Source organism: Mobula birostris, chromosome 15 (genome assembly GCF_030028105.1).
Source record: "Mobula birostris isolate sMobBir1 chromosome 15, sMobBir1.hap1, whole genome shotgun sequence".
Lineage (NCBI taxonomy): Eukaryota > Metazoa > Chordata > Chondrichthyes > Myliobatiformes > Myliobatidae > Mobula > Mobula birostris.
In genome coordinates this window covers 25,591,618-25,612,653 of record NC_092384.1, presented here as the reverse complement: position 1 = coordinate 25,612,653, position 21,036 = coordinate 25,591,618, and the positions used below count along the sequence as shown (strand labels likewise).

At 43.2% G+C, this 21,036-nt stretch overlaps 1 protein-coding gene across 1 annotated transcript; it reads left to right on the top strand.

Moving 5' to 3' along the window:
• Positions 1-90: 90 nt before the first annotated feature.
• LOC140210264 (tubulin polymerization-promoting protein family member 3-like) lies at positions 91-19,616 on the top strand. Its single transcript, XM_072279139.1, has 4 exons — positions 91-173; positions 5,338-5,558; positions 12,231-12,384; positions 19,353-19,616. The coding sequence occupies exons 2-4, from the start codon at positions 5,368-5,370 to the stop codon at positions 19,539-19,541; spliced, it is 534 nt and encodes a 177-aa protein (XP_072135240.1). The 5' UTR covers positions 91-173; positions 5,338-5,367; the 3' UTR covers positions 19,542-19,616.
• The last annotated feature ends 1,420 nt before the right edge of the window (positions 19,617-21,036 follow it).

Below are 21,036 nucleotides of genomic sequence, written 5' to 3'. Positions count from 1 at the left end.
AGCAATCTGGCGGTTTGCTATCTCCGAGGGAGTTTGGCGAGATTTCGAGCAAAGTGAATGGGCTGGAGGCCAAAAAGCCTAGAGATGAGGTGTCAGCCCATGATCAACTCCGTTTCTTGCCAATTAGAGCGTTGAGCAAGATTGAAATCGACAAGGACAAAAATGGAAGGCAGGTGGGTGTTCAGTGGCAGCTGCCTGCGTTTGACAGGTCCCTCTCTCTCCCTCTCACTCTCAGCTCCCGGAGTCCTAGGTCTGGGGCAAGGTCTAATTGAGATGGTTTGTGGTTTGGACTCTGCAGTTCATGTTCTATGTGTTTCTGATTACCCCTTTTTTATGGCTATTTGTCCTATTTTAATGTGGGTGGGGTGGTTCTGTGACCTGTAGTCAACAAACAACACAGCATGAAATTAAACTGAACATCCCTAGACTGTTTAAATGACTCTGAGGCTTAATGGTTTTTATTCTGTGTTTCTCGCTCGATTTTTGCCATTTGCACACGTTAGGGAAATTAATTTGCTAAGGAAATTTGACTGAAGTTGATCACAAGTAAATTAGACATGGACTATGAAGTAAAGAGGGATTTATTCACAATATCATGGGGAGTGGAACCACTAACAGTGGGTTTGAACTCCAAATAATACAGAGAGCACAGCTCCTGTTATGCGCGTACATATCGATTGCCAAAGCAAAGGCTGTTTGATTAACCTTGTGAATTAGAAAAGCTCGGGTCACATGCAGTTCTCTTGTGATAAACTATACCCATAACAACAGTCCCGTGTGCAACTATATATCAACAAACAATTTGTCTCATATCCCAGAGTCTAATTCTTACAAGATGGGCAACTGCAAGTATTTATTCTAAAAGAATCATCTCTGCTGAAAGCTCGGCCATATCTGTAACAAAGTAAACTGCAAATGGGTTTCCAGACTCAAAAAACCAATATTAACCCTTTGTCCATCAAAATCTTTAACTCATATCTTCCTCCACAGCACGATTAGTTCTTTTGCACGTTGGGCGTTTGATGTTTTTCTTTGGACGGGTTCCATGGTGTTTCTTTGTTTTGTGGTTGCTTGTGGGAAGACAAATACCAGGGTTGTATACTGCATATATACTTTGATAATAAATCTATTTTGAACTTTGAACACAGGGTTGGTCCCTGCCTAATCAGGCTTATCATGGTACATTGTTTATATTGTATTTCAAAATGGATGTGTACTCCTAGTTTGGAAATTGAATGTAAGGTCTACAGCCGGTTGCCAAGGAATAAGCAGTGATGGTGAGATGCCACCAGTAAAAATTGCTGCCAAATGTAATGTAAGATTTCTGTGATCATCAACCAAAAGGAAAAAACTGCAACTGATGAGTGTTAATGTAAAACTTGTAGGAAAGCCTGTCACCTAGAACACTCGAAAACTTCTACAAGAGCATTGTGACAGGCTGCAACACCGCCTGGTATCGGGGTGGGCTATTACACAGGGCTGAAAGAAGCTACAGAAAGTTGTAAACTAGTCAGTTCCATGTTGGGAGTAGCCTCCATAGTATCCAGAACATCTTCAAGGAGCGTTGCCTCAGAAACGCGGTGACTGTCATTAGGGACTTCCAGCACCCAGGACATGCCCTCTTCTCATTGCTACCATCAGGGAGGAGGTACAGAAGCCTGAAGGCACACACTCAGCGATTCAGGAGCAGATTCTTCCCCTCTGTCATCCGATTCCTAAATGGACATTGAACCCATGAACACCAGCTCACTTTTAAAAAATATATATTATTTCTGTTTTGCACTATTTTTAATCTAAATATTTAATACACAATACATGCTTAGTGTAATTGATTTACTTATTTCTTTTCTTTCTATATTATCATGTATTGCATTGAACTGCTGCCGCTAATTGAACAAATTTCACGACATATGCCGGTGATAATGAAACTGATTCTGATTCTGACCAACACACACAAAGTGCTGGAGGAACCCAGCAGGCCAGGCAACACCTATGGAGAAAAGTACAGTCAACGTTTCAGGCCGAGACCCTTCGGCAGGACTGGAGACAGAAAGAGATGATTCTTTAGATAAGCTCAGGTTTTGGATTTTTTTCAATGCGAGCATGAGTGGCTTGCAGTACTGCTGCTTCACTGTCCCAGTGATCTACAATCAGTCCTGACCTCCGCTGTGGTCCGTTGTCTGCATCATCTCCCGTGCTCTCTCCCACGTCCCAACGACGGCTCATTGGGAGGTTAAGCGGCCCCGTAAATCACACCTACAATGTTGAAATCTGTGGGGAACGGACTGGAAAGTGGGGAGGGTAGGATAGAGGAGGAGATCAGTGGAGGAAAGGGTTTGCTCTATCGGTCAATAGAAAGTCAGAGGGATGAATGCTCTCTGTCTGTGCCATTATAAAATATGGGAGTAAAAAATTTATCCTTTTTGATTCCTTTCTGACAATTCGACTAAAATGTTGCAGGCTGTCATAGCTATTATAATGACCAATTGTAAAGAAAAAGCATTTCAGGATGTGCATTGTATACATTTCTCTGATATTAAAATTGACCTTTGAATTTCAATACAAGCTGACTGAAAAATGATTACACTATTGATAGATTAATCACACGTGAAGCAATTTTTCCTAAATGTAATTGATTTACTCCATTTCAGTGCTTTTTTTGTATGCAGGATCAAGTCCTGAACAATCTTGAGTGTATGTATCTGGAGAATATGAAATTATGAGGCATAGATAGGGTAGATATTCAGAATCTTTTTCCCATCGACAGGGCATCAAAAACAAGAAGGCATAGGTTTAAGGTAAGAGGAAGGCATATTAAAGGGGATCTGAGGAGAAAGTTTTTGATATATATAGTAATGATTGATATCAGGAACACACTGTCACAGGAAGCAGTGTATCTGGATGCAATAATCCTGTTTCAGAGGTACCTGGACAGGGCAGGGCACAGAGAGACTTGGACCTACAGTACAGCAAATGAAGATTAGTGCAGATGGAAAAAATGGTCATCTTACACATGGTTTACTGAATTGAATTGACTTTATTACTAACATCCTTCAAATACGTGAGGAGTAAAAAAAGGGATAGTCAATATAGCATAGAAATACAATTGTGTCAGCATGAATTAATCAGTCTGATGGCCTGGTGGAAGAAGCTGTCCCAGAGCCTGTTGGTCTTGGCGTTTATACTGCAGTACCGTTTCCCGGATGGTAGCAGCTGGAGCGTTTGTCGTTGGGGTGACTCGGGTCCCCAATGATCCTTTGGGCCCTTTTTACACACCTGTCTTTGTAAACGTCCTGAATAGTGGGAAGTTCACATCTACAGATGCACTGGGCTGTCAGCACCACTCTCTGCAGAGTCCTGCGATTGAGGGAAGTACAGTTCCCATACCAGGCAGTGATGCAGCCAGTCAGGATGCTCTCAATTATGCCCCTGTAGAAAGTTCTTAGGATGTGGGGGCACATACCAAACTTCTTCAACTGTCTGAGATGAAAGAGGCGCTGTGGTGCCTTTTTCAAAACACAGCCGTTATGTACAGACCACGTGAGATCCTCGGTTACGTTTATGCTGAGGAACGTAAAGCTGTTCACCCTCTGAACCCCAGATCCATTGATGTCAATAGGGGGTTAGCCTGTCTCCATTCCTCCTTTAGTTCACAACCAGCTCGTTTGTTTTTGCGACATTGAGGGAGAGATTGTTTTCTTGATACCACTGTGTCAGGGTGATAACTACCCCTCTGTAGGCTGCCTTGTTATTGTTTGAGATTAGGCCAATCAGTGTCATGTAGTCAGCAAATTTAATTAGCAGATTGGAGCTGTGGGTGGTGAGACAGTCATGGGTATACAGAGAGATGACTCTATGACAATGAAGTTGATTTCTTTATTATCTGGATGGGCTTGGAGCTCATTAGCTTCCTAGCTTCCTTTCTGCACTCTCTACTAAGAAAACAGGGTGCATCTTTTTTTCAGAAACCAAATAAGTGCATAAGCCCTCAATCTGATTTACAATAACCTCTCTGGGCAGTGAAGTAAGGAGGTTGAACATTGAAGAGATTACTAGCAATACTGGGCCAATTGAAGGTTAATGGGTGACCTTTGACTTTATCACCATTATCATTATTAAATATTATACAATCTGGAAAATTATTTGGCAAAAATCAAATCATAATATTTATAAAAATATCCTTCCACCAATCAGATCTCAGGATTCAGATGATAATAATGGGCATTGTTGACTTATTGCACAGCTTTGATGTTGCCATGGCTGCAGAAGCAAGGAAGGTCAATGCTGCCCTTAAGAGTTCAAACAAGAGGAATGATCCTTCTGTAGACGCTTTAGGATATTAGGTGAGCTATTTCAGGGGTATAAAATATAGTTCAAGTTTATCGGATTTTAAAATTAAAGAATTAAGTTATACTGTAGTTCTTCTTTGGCTTGGCTGAGTCTGAGAATTCTTCAAACACTGCTGAATAGCAAAGGAATGCAGGAAAGCTCCTCGCTGATGTACTTGCTCATTCGAACAGGTCTGACCAGTTAGCACAGAACACGAAATACTGAACACTACAGTACAGAAACAGGCCATTTGCCCACAATATCTGTGCCAACCATGACGCTCATTTAAACAGCACATTTGTTTGTATATTAGATTAGATTCAACTTTACTGCCATTGTGCCGAGTACAGATACAAAGCCAATGAAATGCATTTAGCATCTGATCAGAAATGCAAAGAATAGTGTTATTTACAAAATAATTGCGAATTAAAAAAGTGCTACAGCACATAAATATAAAAGTACTGAGACAGTACAATATGGGTGCAATACTGCTTAGCGCGGTGATGTGAGGTTCAGCAGTGTCACAGCCTCAGGGAAGAAGCTCTTCCTGTGTCTGCTGGTGTGGGAGCGGAGGCTCCTGTAGTGCCTACCGGATGGGAGGAGAGTAAAAAGTCCACGGTTAGGGTGAGATGCATCCCTGATAATGCTTTTCGCCCTGCCCAGGCAGCGTTTATGGTAGATGTTCTCAATGGTGGGCATATATGACCTATATCCCTCCAACTAACATACATCTATTCACTAGTTTTAAATGCCATTCTAATGTCATGTCTTACCCTTCAAGGAATACCTGATCATGTGTCTGTTTAAATGCCTTTTAAACTTTGCTAATGTTTAATCAGCCATTTTGGCGGAGGGACAGTATTTCCCATTCATCAGCACTCCCTACTCAGTAAAGCAACTTCAGTGTAAAGATTGGAGATATTTCCATCTCTTCAGTTGTAGAATACAATTTCTTTTCCAATGGTTTTAGATAATTTCCTTTCAAATCCCTCTTTTTATTTTACACAGGACAACTGAATAAACCACAGAAACTGAAGAATGGCAGGAACATCAACAAATACGCAAGCTCTGCATGAGTCTTTCAAAAAATTTGCAATGCATGGGGATACTAAGTCAACTGGGAATGAAATGAATGGGAAAAACTGGTGCAAACTGTGCAAAGACTGCAACATAATCGATGGTAAAACAGTCACCTCAACCGATGTGGATATTCTATTTTCCAAAGTAAAGTAGGTAGCAGCCACTTCCAGAGTCAGAATCAGAATCAGGTTTATTCTCACCGGCATGTGACGTGAAATTTGTTCACTTAGCAGCAGCAGTTCAATGCAATACATAATCTAGCAGAGAGAGAGAGAAAAAAAATAAAATAAAAATAATAAATAAACAAGTAAATCAATTATGTATGTTGAATACAACAGGAATTCTGCAGATGCTGGAAATTCAAGCTACACACATCAAAGTTGCTGGTGAACGCAGCAGGCCAGGCAGCATCTCTAGGAAGAGGTACAGTCGACGTTTCAGGCCGAGACCCTTCGTCAGGACTAACTGAGGGAAGAGTTAGTAAGAGATTTGAAAGTGGGAGGGGGAGGGGGAGATCCAAAATGATAGGAGAAGACAGGAGGGGGAGGGATGGAGCCAAGAGCTGGTCTGGTGATTGGCAAAGGGGATATGAGAGGATCATGGGACAGGAAGTCCGGGAAGAAAGACAAGGGGGTGGTGGGAACCCAGAGCATGGGCAAGGGGTATAGTCAGAGGGACAGAGGGAGAAAAAGGAGAGTGAGAGAAAGATTGTGTGTATAAAAATAAATAACAGATGGGGTACGATGGGGAGGTGGGGCATTAGCGGAAGTTAGAGAAGTCGATGTTCATGCCACCAGGTTGGAGGCTACCCAGACGGAATATAAGGTGTTGTTCCTCCAACCTGAGTGTGGCTTCATCTTTACAACTAGGAATAGGCCATCCCACTAGGAATAGGATTCCCCTTGTCCTCACCTACCACCCCACCAACCTCCGGGTCCAACATATTATTCTCCGTAACTTCCGCCACCTCCAACAGGATCCCACCACTAAGCACGTCTCTCCCTCCCCCACTCTCTCTGCTTTCCACAGGGATCGCTCCCTACGCGACTCCCTTGTCCATTCGTCCCCCCCATCCCTCCCCACTGATCTCTCTCCTGGCACTTATCCTTGTAAGTGGAACAAGTGCTACACATGCCCTTACACTTCCTCCTTACCACCATTCAGGGCCCCAAACAGTCCTTCCAGGTGAGGCAACACTTCACCTGTGAGTCGGCTGGGGTGATATACTGCGTCCGGTGCTCCCGATGTGGCCTTCTATATATTGGCGAGACCCGATGCAGACTGGGAGACCGCTTTGCTGAACACCTACGCTCTGTCTGCCAGAGAAAGCAGGATCTCCCAGTGGCCACACATTTTAATTCCACATCCCATTCCCACTCTGACATGTCTATCCACGGCCTCCTCTACTGTAAGGATAAAGCCACACTCAGGTTGGAGGAACAACACCTTATATTCCGTTTGGGTAGCCTCCAATCTGATGGCATGAACATCGACTTCTCTAACTTCCGCTAATGCCCCACCTCCCCCTCGTACCCCATCCGTTATTTATTTTTATACACACAATCTTTCTCTCACTCTCCTTTTTCTCTCTCTGTCCCTCTGACTATACCCCTTGCCCATTCTCTGGGTTCCCCCCCCCCATCTTTCTTCCCGGACCTCCTGTCCCATGATCCTCTCATATCCCCTTTTGCCAATCACTTGTCCAGCTCTTGGCTCCATCCCTCCCCCCTTTGTCTTCTCCTATCATTTTGGATCTCCCCCTCCCCCTCCCACTTTCAAATCTCTTACTAACTCTTCCTTCAGTTAGTCCTGACGAAGGGTCTCGGCCTGAAACGTCAAACGTACCTCTTCCTAGAGATGCTGCCTGGCCTGCTATGTATATTGAATAGATTTTTTTTTAAAAGTGCAAGAACTGAAATACTGTATATTAAAAAAAAGTGAGGTAGTATTCACGGGTTCAATGTCCATTTAGGAATCGGATGGCAGAGGGGAAGAAGCTGTTCCTGAATCGCTGAGTGTGTGTCTTCAGGCTTCTGTACCTCCTACCTGATGGTAACAGTGAGAAAAGGGCATGCCCTGGGTAAAGCTCAATAAAACTGCTCGTACTCATTTTATTGCATAAACTTGCTGAAATTTTCCTCACAATAGAAAGTACATCAAGCCAATTTGACAATGCAAATCTTGGACCGAGCGATGTGATGACTAGTCTGCTATTGTTTTCCTTATACTCGCTCAGTGCACTGCTGTAATGAAATGATCTGTATGGATGGTATGCCAAACAAGATTTTCACTGTACCTCGGTACATGTGACAATAATAAATACTAATTAAATGTTATTACATAATTCTCTATCATCCAGTTTATCCTCGAGGATAGCACTTACAATTCCATTCCCATCAGATTGGACTAAATGTTGTAGTCACAGTAGTCTGCAACTCCCAGGAGCCCTGAGACAATCATAAAGTCCTGAGCAATTGAAGGCCACCAACAGAATGGAATACGTGAGGACAGTAAATAATAAAATTATTTCACTTCTCAAAGTTTAACCCATCCATCATTTTAATCCACCCACTCCAGCAAAGCAATCAACCGAGCATCGAGGTCAATGATGACAACATAGGGTTGAGAGAGCAAACTGTCAGTCACCTTGTCTTGGATGTGCCAACCTTCATGCTTCATTTATCATCTGATTGTGCCTTGTGGACTATAGAAACGCTTTAGCGATTTGGACGTCCGGTCTCATAGAGTATTCAGTGTTTGAACTATAGGGACAGTGAGCGAAGATGCAGACTATGAAATATCAGAAAAACTCCCTGTAATGTGCACTGTAGTGTGTTTACTTGTCTGCATATAAACCTGCAAAGTCATTTATTTTAGTGCTGTGTCTGGGGAGAAATGATAGACTGCAGGGATAAATCCAGCCAGGTTTCAAAGGGAGATGCAGGTACCAAAGGACCTGGGTGTAGATGGCCGCCTATCCTTGAGAGTGGTAAACATCTGTGATTCAGAATTCATAGAGCAATACAAAGCAATGTTGAACAGTACAAAACACCAGTTAGGTCACAACTATAATCATGCATCCAATTCTGATAACCACACAGATGGAGATTCTGGAGAAAATACAGCGGAGATTTACTGGAATGGTTCTAGGGAGGAGGGACGTTTGGCCTCAAGATTTGACTGAAGAAATTGGTGGTTCTACACTCAGTGGAGAGGACTTTTGTTAAAGGTGTACAAGGTTTCATCTGGTTTAGGTAAGGTAAATATGGGGAAGCTATTTCCATTAGCAGATGGTTCAATATTTAAGGCATTGGCAAAAAATTACCAGGGCAGCCTGAGAAAAATTTTGATGTGCCAGGATATCACTGCAGGAGAGTATCCTCAGCCCAACCATCTTCAACAGCTTCCTTGAAGGCATTCCTTGCATCATAAGGTCTAGAGGTCTATTTTTGAACGGCTTGTCAAGCCTCATATCACAGCCAGCCTCCCCTCATCACTGGATCCTCTACAGTTTGCTTATCGTCCAAATCGCTCTACGGAGCATGCAATATCCACCACACTGCACACAGTTCTCTCTCACTTGGACAACAAAGACACTTATGCCAGAATCCTGTATATTGATTTCAGTTCAGCGTTCAAGACCATCATCCCGCAGAGACTAGTGGAGAAACTGTCGCTGCCTGGCCTTAACACTGCCACGTGTCGCTGGATTCTGAATTTCTTAACAGAGAGACCACAGTCAGTCCGTGTTGGCAGGAACATCTCTGACTCCATCACACTGAGCACTGGATCCCCACAAGGCTGTGTGCTTAGCCCATTGCTGTTTACACTGCTAACACATGACTGTGCAGCCGAATTCAAGGAGAACCTAATCATTAAATTTGCTGATGATATCACAGTGGTGGGGCTCATCAGCAAAAATGACGAAACAATGTACAGAGAGGAAGTCAAACACCAGAGAGCTGGTGCAGGGATAACAACTTGATGCTTAATGTCACCAAAACCAAGGAGATGATCGCTGATTTCAGACAGTCTCAGCCTGAGCACACACCCCTCAGCATCAGCAGCCCCACAGTGGAGAAAGCAGAAAACATCAAGTTCCTTGGGGTGTAGATCTCGGACAATCTCACCTGGTCCAGGAGCACCACTGGGATTGTGAAACGGGCCCAGCAGAGACTGCACTTTCTGAGGAAGCTTAAACAAGCATCACTCCCCACTAAAATCTTAACTACATTCTACAGAGGCGTGGTTGAGAGTGTGCTGACCTTTTGCATCACAAGCTGCAGCGCTGTCGACAAAAAAGCCTTGCAGAGGGTGGTTAGGGGAGCAGAGAAGGTTATTGGGGTCTCCCTACCTTCAGTCCAAGACCTCTTTCAGAGTCGATGCCTCCAGAAGACATGGTAAATCATTAAAGACCCCTCACACCCTCTCCATGAACTGTTTGCTCTTCTGCCATCAGGCAAACATTACAGGAGCATCAAAACTAAAACCACAAGGCTACTAAACAGCTTCCTCCCACAGGCAGTCAGACTGCTAAATAGTTGCTCTACCTTACTCTGCTTTGGACACTTTTAACCTGCACTGGACAATTATAACTTGATTTTAACTGACATGTGGCTGTTGTGTTTTACTATTTATTGTTATGTTTATTATTTAGTGTTGCGTTTGTTATGTTATGATTGCACTGTCCCTGGGAAACGCTGTCTCATTCTGCCCTGCAGAGCTGATGTACGTTAGAATGACAATAAAGTTTTTTTGAATCTTTGAATCTTTATTTGACCACACAATGTTCGGTTCCATTCACAACTCCTCAGCATACAAAACAATCCTTGTCTGTACGCAGCAAGATCTAGACAAACTTCAGGCACAGGTAGCAGGAGACACTTATGATTCTGAAGCACCTGGCAATGAATATCTTCCATATACAGAGCCCAATCATCTACCTTTGATATCGAAAGGCATTATCTTCAGCAACCCATTTCCCATCAATATCCTGGAGGTCATCATCGATTCGAGGCTCAATTTGACCAGCCACATAGATACTACAGCTGTGAGAACAGGCTAAAAAGTGAATAAACACAACAGATTTTGCAGTTGCTAGAAAGCCAGAGCAACACACACCATAAAATGCTGGAGAAACTCAGCAGTTCAGGCACATCAGTGGAGAGGAATAAAGAGTCAGTGTTTTGAACTGAGACACTTCAAGAAGTCCATTCATCAGAAGCCAAGTATCCCGCAACAAACAAAACACATTCCGATACCCCAAGGTCCTTCCATCACCTACCAGAATTTAGCAAGGTTCATGCAAATCCAACAACACTCAAGAATTTCAACAATATTCAGGACTATGCAGCTCACTGGATTAGTTCTGTATCCAGCACCTTAAATATTTATTCCCTCTGCCACAGGATCATGTGCTGGCCGGTGGTGTAGTAGCATCAGCACCAGGTTTTGAGGTGAGTGGTCCCCGGTTCGAATCCGGCTGGCTCCTTGCACGCTTTCCATCCATGCTGGGTTGAGCATCAAGCTAGCAACTCGGCCTCATAAAAATAGACAAAATGGTCAAAGAACACTGAGGCTGTCTACAAGAAGGGTCAGAGCCGTCTCTATTTCCTGAGGAGACTGAGGTCCTTTAACATCTGCCGGATGATGCTGAGGATGTTCTATGAGTCTGTGGTGGCCAGTGCGATCATGTTTGCTGTTTTGTGCTGGGGCAGCAGGCTGAGGGTAGCAGACACCAACAGAATCAACAAACTCATTCGTAAGGCCAGTGATGTTGTGGGGATGGAACTGGACTCTCTCACGGTGGTGTCTGAAAAGAGGATGCTGTCTAAGTTGCATTGCCATCTGGGACAATGTCTCCCATCCACTACATAATGTACTGGTTGGGCACAGGAGTACATTCAGCCAGAGACTCATTCCACCGAGATGCAGCACAGAGCGTCATAGGAAGTCATTCCTGTCTGTGGCTATCAAACTTTACAACTCTTCCCTTGGAGGGTCAGACACCCTGAGCCAGTAGGCTGGTCCTGGACTTATTTCCTGGTATAATTTACATATTGTTATTTAATATTTATGATTTTATATTGCTATATTTATACTCTATTCTTGGTCGGTGCAATTGTAACGAAACCCAATTTCCCTTGGGATCAATAAAGTATGTCTATCTATCAATCTAAATGCTAAAAAAAAGGGCAAGGTTGCCACAAGACGCGTAGGGGAATAACAACAGTCTCATAGAGGACACAGTCTGCTATAGAAAGTACAGTCGTTACTGCTCTAATCTACTCTGACTGCACCTCCCAGACAGGCTACCTCGGTCTCCATGGCCACATGGGAACATCTCAAACTCCAGGTTCCTTGGCAAATTGCACACCATCTGCTTTGGAAACGTATTCCTTTTTGCAGCTGGATCTTGTTTCTCTCTATCCAGCAGCACAGCTGGAATCTCATCACCTGAAGAACGGCAACATTTCAACAAGGTGACTTCTGAATGGCCAACAGGGATTTCCAATAAATATTGGCCTTGCTGGTTTGTCCAGTTGTTATTGCTGAACAATAATTATATTGTAGATGTTAGAAAAATGAGTCTAGAACTACTGGTTACATTCAATATATCAGGTTGCATCAAATGAAAGAGAAACAGATTTTACATTATAGATTCTTGAGCGATAATCATATTTCCGTTTTTTTTCTCCATAAACGCTGTTTGACTTGCTCAGTATTTACAACATTTCCTGCTTTGTATTTACAATTTTTAATGCCAGTCCAATCCGGAAACAATAAGAGAAAGTTAATCTACAATTATGTTTTAATTCCAGGGCCAAATCAGCTCGGGTGATCAACTTTGAAGAGTTCAAAGCGGCTCTGAGAGAACTCGCTCCAAAGAGGTTCAAAGGACAAAGTCAAGAAGATGCACTTCAGTCAATTTATGGTTTAATAGCTGGAAAAGACCCAGCTAACCTCGGAGTAACAGTAAGTGTGTTGACCCAACCTAATTACAAACTCAGATCTGAAGCTGAATCATGCAGTTTCAAATGTCTCCATAAGATTCCATTAACTTCCCTCCAGTTTCTGGCTTTTATATTGAGATATTGAACACTTAAAATTCCTGAACTCATTCTCTTCTTCTGACTGGAACCAATAGAATGAAGCAGACTTTGGTTCATTTCATCAGATCCTTCAGAAGATATACAGCCATGTCATCGACTTCCTGAGCATATTATCTACTGTATGTATACTCAGAACACAGAGATAATATAGATCACATCACACACACTTGTACATCTGTATGTGCTCACAGAAACATATATCTGTCACAGACACATTTGCATATGGTGTCAATTCAAAACAACCATGTGTGTGTTTGCAGCAAATACTGGCCAGACGAATTAATTTCTAATGGATGAAATGTTCAACTGGAGAGCACTCTCCAGCAGAGAGCTTGAAATGAGACTTGGAACTTATTTTTTATGAAATGCTTAAATCAATCCCTCTGTAAAGAGAGTTCTGGGGCCATTATTTTCCATTCAGGTCAAACCATCAAACTATGCATGGCAGGCTTTACATGGTGGGCAGATGTAGTCCCTCCAAGCAGATTGGTAATTTAGCCAGCTTACACCCAGGACACTCTACAATCAAGCATGTTACAAAGTGGTTCAGAGCTTGGTTACAGGCTTTTCAGCCCATCAGGTGAGCTTCAATCATAAACTACCCATTTATTCCAATCCTAATCGATCCTATTATCCCTGCATTGCTTGGATTCATTCACTCTTTCCCGATCACTAGGGGCAATTAGTGATGGCCACTTAATCTTCTTTGGGGTATGGGAGGAAAGCAGAGCACCTGGACTGTAAACAAATTCCCCAAGACTAGGATTGAACCGGGGTCTCTGGCTCTACCCACTGCATCAGTGTACTGCTCTTTGAGCTGTAGGGAAGTTCCTACAGTGTTGAGCTTCTGTACGACTGATGTGCTCACCCACCCTCAATGGAGGCAGAGCATTGAACAGTAGTTACTCAAAATATGTTGTGTACTCCTTCTTGAAAAGTCTGCCCAGTACAATATGTGATGAAATGCTCCAAGATTTTTCGAGTGTATTTGTTGCCATCCTTTGACTTCACTTTGAGGGAATTCTTAAAGCTCAAATCACTTGGGAGTACTTGCCAGCAATTGCAATTAGTCAAAAAAACACAAGAGATCCTACAGATGCTGGAAATCCGGAGTAATACACAAAAATGTGGGAGGACTCAGCATATCAGGCAGCATCTATTGAAAGAGATGAAGTATCGACATTTCAGGCTGAGATCTTCATCAGGACTCATGAACTGATGAGGGGGTCTCAGTCCGAAACGTCAGTTCATTATTCCCTTCTGTGGATGCTGTCTGACCTGCTGAGTTCCTCCAACACTTTGGGTGCAATTGGTCAAAGATTCAATGGTAATCTCGGGTGTTTCAGCCAACAGAACATAAGATGTTGTGGATGAACATCAGAACAGGCATTCAATGAATAAATTTTAAATGAAATCACCTTGAATTCTTAAGAACACAGTCCAAGCTGACAGTGGGCTCTGCAACAACACATCGGATGGGATCTAAAACCAGCACACCCCACCCCCCCGCAAGATCCAGATTCTGAATCTAATTTGAGTACAAGGATACTTCAGTCAAGTGATTTTTTTCTCTGTTTCATTTTCTATCCATGGAAAGGTTAGGAATTATCTGTAAAATCTCATTGTAAGAAGTCGACAGCTGTAACACACAAGATGCCAGATTAGTCAGGCCAAGAATGTTGGCCATTTTCCATGGAAACCAGCCATCTACACCACTTTTACAATGCTGGTGGCTCTTCCCAAACCAAGTGATTTTATTGGCTGTGTGTACGTGTTGAAGGAATCAGCAGCGTTCAAGGGTGTGGGCCTGGGAGTGGAAATGTGGAGATCCACCTAAATGATACCCTGCTCGGGAACAACAATATTTCCCATGCCAGAGAAACTCAGCTGCCACATGACCATAGTGTATCATATCCCACAAACAAGTGCTAGTTACTCCGGTAACTGCATGATTCCACCAGGCTACAGTTCTGTGGTTTCACAAAGCAAGACGTGTGGTAGGTGGTTGCTTGAAGATCGAGTCTCATTGGAACGCTTGCTCACGAGTACCTGTAATATATCCTCCAGAAAATAGGTTACAGCTTTCCTTTCCACCTCCATGTGTCCGTCCATATTCCTGTGCTGCTGAATTCATCCCGCCCCTGAATCCCCTGGACTGTGCTCTTGCCATTGTGTGCGTGACCATGAAATGTTTCATACAGGACAAACCATCTTTGGCACCAAGATGGACAAAAGCATATTTCTGGAAGCAGCCAAATAAACGTGCACTGTAACGAAGCTTTGGAAAGATTCTCTTGGGTGCCAAACAGCAGATTTGCAGACTTGTAAGTCAGAGAGAGAAAAAAATACAAGTGGAAAGTCAAATCTTAGAAGAACGAAAAGGCTAATGATTGGCATGAGCTTAGGGATTCTCTGCGTCTTTCAGCCATTTCCACCCACCACTCACTCAGTCTCTTAGCCAGCTCACTATTTGGAGAATCAAATACAGGTATATTGGACAGAATGAATCCCCTGCTACTTCCAGCATTATCCTTGAAGAGCATCAACATTAAGAACTATACATGTTAGATACATAGAAACATAGAAAACCTACAGCACAATACAGGCCCTTCGGCCCACAAAGTTGTGCCAAACATGTCCCTGCCTTAGAAATTACTAGGCTTACCCATAGCCCTCTATTTTTCTAAGCTCCATGTACCTATCCAAAACTCTCTTAAAAGACCCTATCGTATCCGCCTCTACCACTGTTGCCGGCAGCCCATTCCACGCACTCACCACTCTCTGAGTAAAAAACTTACCCCTGACATCTCCTCTGTACCTACTCCCCAGCACCTTAAAACTGTGCCCTCTTGTGGCAGCCATTTCAGCCCTGGGAAAAAGCCTCTGACTATCCACACGATCAATGCCTCTCATCATCTTATACAGCTCTGTCAGGTTACCTCTCATCCTTCATCGCTCCAAGGAGAAAAGGCCGAGTTCACTTAACCTGTTTTCATAAGGCATGCTCCCCAATCCAGGCAACATCCTTGTAAATCTCCTCTGCACCCTTTCTATGGCTTCCACATCCTTCCTGTAGTGAGGTGACCAGAACTGAGCACAGTACTCCAAGTGGGGTCTGACCAGGGTCCTATATAGCTGCAACATTACCTCTCGGCTTCTAAATTCAAATCTACGATTGATGAAGGCCAATACACCGTATGCCTTCTTAACCACAGAGTCAACCTGCATAGCAGCTTTGAGTGTCCTATGGACTCGGGCCTCAAGATCCCTCTGATACACCACACTATCAAGAGTCTTACCATTATACTGCCATCATACTTGACCTACCAAAATGAAACACTTCTGGGTTGAACTCCATTCTGCCACTTCTCAGCCCAGGTTTGCATCCTATCAATGTCCCGCTGCAACCTCTGAAAGCCCTCTACACTATCCACAACACCCCCAACCTTTGTGTCATCAGCAAATTTACTAACCCACCCCTCCAGTTCCTCATCCAGGTCATTTATAAAAATCACGAAGAGTAAGGGTCCCAGAACAGATCCCTGAGGCACACCACGGGTCACTGACCTCCATGCAGGATATGACTCATCTACAACCACTCTTCGTCTTCTGTGGGCAAGCCAGTTCTGCATCCACAAAGCAATGTCCCCTTGGATTCCATGCCTCTTTACTTTCTCAGTAATCCTTGCATGGGGTACCATATCAAATGCCTTGCTAAAATCCATATACACTACATCTACTGCTCTTCCTTCATCAATCCTTTAGTCACTTCCTCAAAAAATTCAATCAGGTTCGTAAGGCACGGCCTGCCCTTTTCAAAGCCGTGCTGACTATTCCTAATCATATTATACCTCTCCAAATGTTTATAAATCCTGCCTCTCGGGATCTTCTCCATCAACTTACCAACCACTGAAGTAAAACTCACTGGTCTATAATTTCCTGGGCTATCTCTACTCCCTCTCTTGAATAAGAGAATTTGATAGAGGAATGTAAGTGTGTGACCCAACAATCCCCCCTATCAGTGAACCATTGTCCATCCCCGAATCTGCTGCAGTTGTACGTTTTGATTTGAATACATGCTCAGTATTCTTCAGGATGCCATATGTAATAGGTAATGGTCCAAAGCATGGCTTCAACAGAGAGTCCCTTGCCAAAATGTAGGCCCATCGGTACATTTGCAAAGTCACAAATTGCAGTGTATTAACCTTTCATGGTCCTTCACCAACTTGGGACGCCAGTAGTTTATCCACAAATAGTACATCAGGCAAACTGAAGGTTGACTGATTTTACTAGTTTCTTCCTCACCTCTTGACAGTAATTGAGCCCATGGTCCTTAAGCAACCTCCACCCAGGCAGGGTAAAGTCATAAAAAAGTTGGGAATGTGTTCCTCTGCTGGACAGGGAGAATTCTTCCTTCTTATTTAGCACTCTGGAAAAATAACTTTCTGCTTCATGATCTTTGTTCTGCTTTAATACATTGGATGAGGACGAATCAGAATGAGAATCAGGTTTATTCTCACCGGCATGTGCTGTGTAATTTGTTAACTTAGCAGCAGCAGTTCAATGCAATACATAATATAGAAGAAGAAGAAAAAATAATAATAAATAAATAAGCAAATCAATTACAGTACTAATTTACTAATTTTTAATATTTTTAATATTTAGTATTTGTAATCCAGGGAGCGGGAAGTGCAGAATCAAATATCACAGTGATGATTGTATGTTCTAGTATCAATTGTTTGGCGACAATAAAGTATAAAGTATATATATATTGAATAGATTAAAAATCATGCAAACAACAGAAATAATATATATTCAAAAAGTAAGGTAGTGTTTGTGCATTCAATGTCCATTTAGGAATCGGATGGCAGAGGGGACGAAGCTGTCACTGAATCGCTGAGTGTGTGCCTTCAGGTTTCTGTATCTCCTACCTGATGGTAACAATGAGAAAAGGGCATGCTCTGGGTGCTGGGATCCTTAATAATGGATGCTGCCTTTCTGAGACATCGCTCTTTGAAGATGTCCTGGGTACTTTGTAGGCTAGTACCCAAGATGGAGCCGTCTAAATTTACAATTCTCCAGTTTCTTTCAGTCCTGTCCAGTAGTCGCTCCTCACCCCCACCTCCATACCAGACAGTGATGCAGTCTGTCAGAATGCTCTCCACGGCACAACTATAGAAGTTTTTGAGTGTATTTGTTGACATACCAAATCTCTTCAAACTCCTAATGAAGAATAGTCGCTGCCTGGACTTCTTTATAACTGCATTGACATGTTGGGACCAGGTTAGATGCTCAGAGACCTTGACACCCAGGAAGTTGAAGCTGCTCACTCTCACCACTTCTGATCTCGCTGTGAGAATTGGTATGTGTTCCTTCGTTTTACCCTTCCTGAAGTCAATAATCAGCTCTTTCATCTTACTGATATTGAGTACAAGGTTGTTGCTGCAACACCACTCCACTGGTTGGCATATCTCGCTCCTGTACACCCTCTCCTCTCCATCTGAGATTCTACCAACAATGGTTGTATCATCAGCAAATTTATGGATGGTATTTGAACTATGCCTAGCCACACAGTCACGTGTATATAGAGAGTAGAGCAGTGGGCTAAGCACACACCCCTGAGGTGCACCAGTGTTGATCGTCAGCGAGGAGGAGATGTTATCACCAATCCGTACAGATTGTGGTCTTCCGGTTAGGAAGTCAAGGACCAATTCCAGAGGGAGGTACAGAGGCCCAGGTTATGTAACTTCTCATTCAGGATTGTGGGAATGATGGTGTTTAATGCTGAGCTATAGTCGATGAACAGCATCCTGACATAGGTGTTTGCATTGTCCAGGTGGTCTAAGACTGTGTGAAGAGCCATTGAGATTGAATCTGCCGTTGGCCTATTGTGGCAATAGGCAAATTGCAATGGGTCCAGGTCCTTGCTGAGGCAGGAGTTCAGTCTAGTCATAACCAATCTCTCAAACCTTTCATCACTGTTGATGTGAGTGCTACCAGGCAATAGTCATTTAGGCAGCTCACATTATTCTTCTTAGGCACTGGTAGAATTGTTGTCCTTTTGAAGCAAGTGGGAACTTCTACCCATAGAGGTGAGAGTTTGAAAATGTCCTGGATCATTTTAATTTATTCATTCAAAACCCTAAACTCACTCATTGCCTCATAATGATGTTTCTTTCTTCCAAACACTGACTAGGCTTGGCACGGGAATAAAAACTTATTGATATCACTCCTAGTTACCTCCGGCCAATTTCATTAAGTACAGTACCTCACTGTTTGACACCTACTGTTTCATTTGCATGATATTCCAAACATACTTTTTTCCATATCACACATTATACTTCCTGAAAGACTAGTGGATGGAATATTCCATTCAGTCTCTCAATCTCTCCTCACAATATTGATCCGGACACTGGACACTGGACACTGAAGGCTCATCCCAGTACTGTCAATAGCAGGTGGGGTTTGAATACCTCCTTACTCATTGGCAGTATTCAATGACCAGAACATTTGGCTGATTGGCCAAAACTTCCCCTTGACCATAAGTTGCTTTAACCTTCTGAGGTTCCTGCATCATATATTCCCATTTTAATAACCCTAGTGAAGCACAAGGTCCTAATACTTCCATTATCTTCAAACCTTTCCTCAAATGTAATCATGATCTCCTGTGGAACTTGTATGAATGCAGCAGTTTGTAGTCCCTCTTTATCTGTTTTGGACATAAAAATGTAATCTCACCCATTTGACCAGTGACCTCAATGCAAATTTATGGTGAAAACGACAGATATTTTTAAAAAAATCTAACCTTTTCAATGTCGTTTCTCCTTCTAGGTTGCAACTAAAGGAGGTGGCATTGAAAGACTGACAGACACCTCTAAGTACACGGGTTCCCACAAGGAACGCTTTGACGAAAGCGGAAAAGGCAAAGGGATCAGTGGCAGGGAGTACATAGCAGAAAATACAGGTTACGTTGCAAATTACCAGGGTGCTGGAACGTATGACCGGAAAGTGAAGAAGTAGAAGTCGTTTAGATGCTTCCACTAAAGGACAGAAGGACACCTGCACTCTCTGCACCCTCTTCAGTTGCTTAAGTTCTCTAGCGTTTACATTAAAGGATAAATTACATTTCTACTTTTACTTTTAAGTGCCTTCTTTACTGGTAGAAAGTGTGACTCACTGCTCCTGGTTCATCATTCCTGTCCTAAGGCGGCGAGCTGTGCTCAGTTGCTCTGATTCTGTTCCAAGGGATGAAATATTTTAAGGATGCACTTTCACCCACAATGGCAACAATTGTAAATGCTCGCAAACATGGAGGTTGAGGGCAATAGAGAATGTCACCATGCGATTAAAAGATTGGGGTTGGAATACCAGTGCGAGTTAAGAAGGGGAGGAGGAGTCTGCCACATGAAACAGGATTGAGGAAGATTGCCAGGCCAGACAGAAGGAAGAATGCCTTTGTGTACATAAGGGAGATCATTGACAGCTGGGGGAGTGGGGAACAGGCTGAGAGGAATATGGAAGAATATAAAGGCAGCTCAGTGATGCAGGGGAGGCGGTGGTAGTGAGGAGCAACAGATATTGCTCCTGCCTCACTGCTTGGGTTTCAGACTGACCTCCATTTCACCTGTACAGTGTTTGCCCATTCTCCTGGTGGCCTGGTTGTGCTCCTACTGTTGACGACATAGGAATGGTGTAACTGAGGGAAAAAAGCCTAACCAGGAGCAGATAATATGTAGCAACAGAGGGGACAGAGCTTTGTGTGAATTCTACATGAGAGTCAAGAAGTTTTGGAGAACCTATCTGTCCCTATGGCAACAGTATTTCAAAACATGGTAGCATAAGGGCGGTGCATAGCACAACAATTTACAGTACAGATGACCCAGGTTCAATTCCCGCTGATGCCTGTGAGGAGGTTGTACATTCTTCTCATGACCATGTGTGTTTTCTTTGGGTCCCCCCGCAGTCCAAAGATGTAGCAGCTGGTGGAAGCCCGGTTTCCTTGGGCTGCGTAAGAGACTCTCCAGTCTCACCAATTCCATGAGATTGAGACAGTTCTCCCATCCCAAACCCCAGTTTGTGTGGACGCTGTGCAATTTGCTACCCTGTTACAAACAACAGAGAGCACGCTGACTGTGTACGATTAAAGGAATTATATTTATGAATCATAACTAAAGGGTCTGTAAAGAAAAGGGCCCATTATACCAGGGGTGATTGATAAGTTCGTGGCCTGAGGTAGAAGGAGATCAGTTATTAACTTCAAGCTTTCTGCATTTTCACTCAAAGAGTTGAGATGCACATGCATGTACTGAGAGCGTCTTGGACCTCCAGGTGGTCCACAGCAGGGGTGATTGATAAGTTCGTGGCCTAAGGTAGAAGGAGATATACAGCTCTCGTTACATGCACGTGCAGTTCAACTCTTTCAGTGATACTGCAGGAAGTTTGAAGTCAATAACTCATCTCCTTCTACCTTAGGCCACAAACTTGTCAATCATCCCTGCTGTGGACACTTTCTGGA

What these genes read in the sequence shown, in the direction of transcription:
- LOC140210264 (XM_072279139.1), top strand. Translation starts at nt 5,368, where the DNA reads ATGGCAGGAACATCAACAAATACGCAAGCTCTGCATGAGTCTTTCAAA. An exon ending in ATTCTATTTTCCAAAGTAAA is followed by an intron (nt 5,559 to 12,230) that starts GTAGGTAGCAGC and finishes TTTTAATTCCAG; the next exon opens with GGCCAAATCAGCTCGGGTGA. An exon ending in CAGCTAACCTCGGAGTAACA is followed by an intron (nt 12,385 to 19,352) that starts GTAAGTGTGTTG and finishes TTCTCCTTCTAG; the next exon opens with GTTGCAACTAAAGGAGGTGG.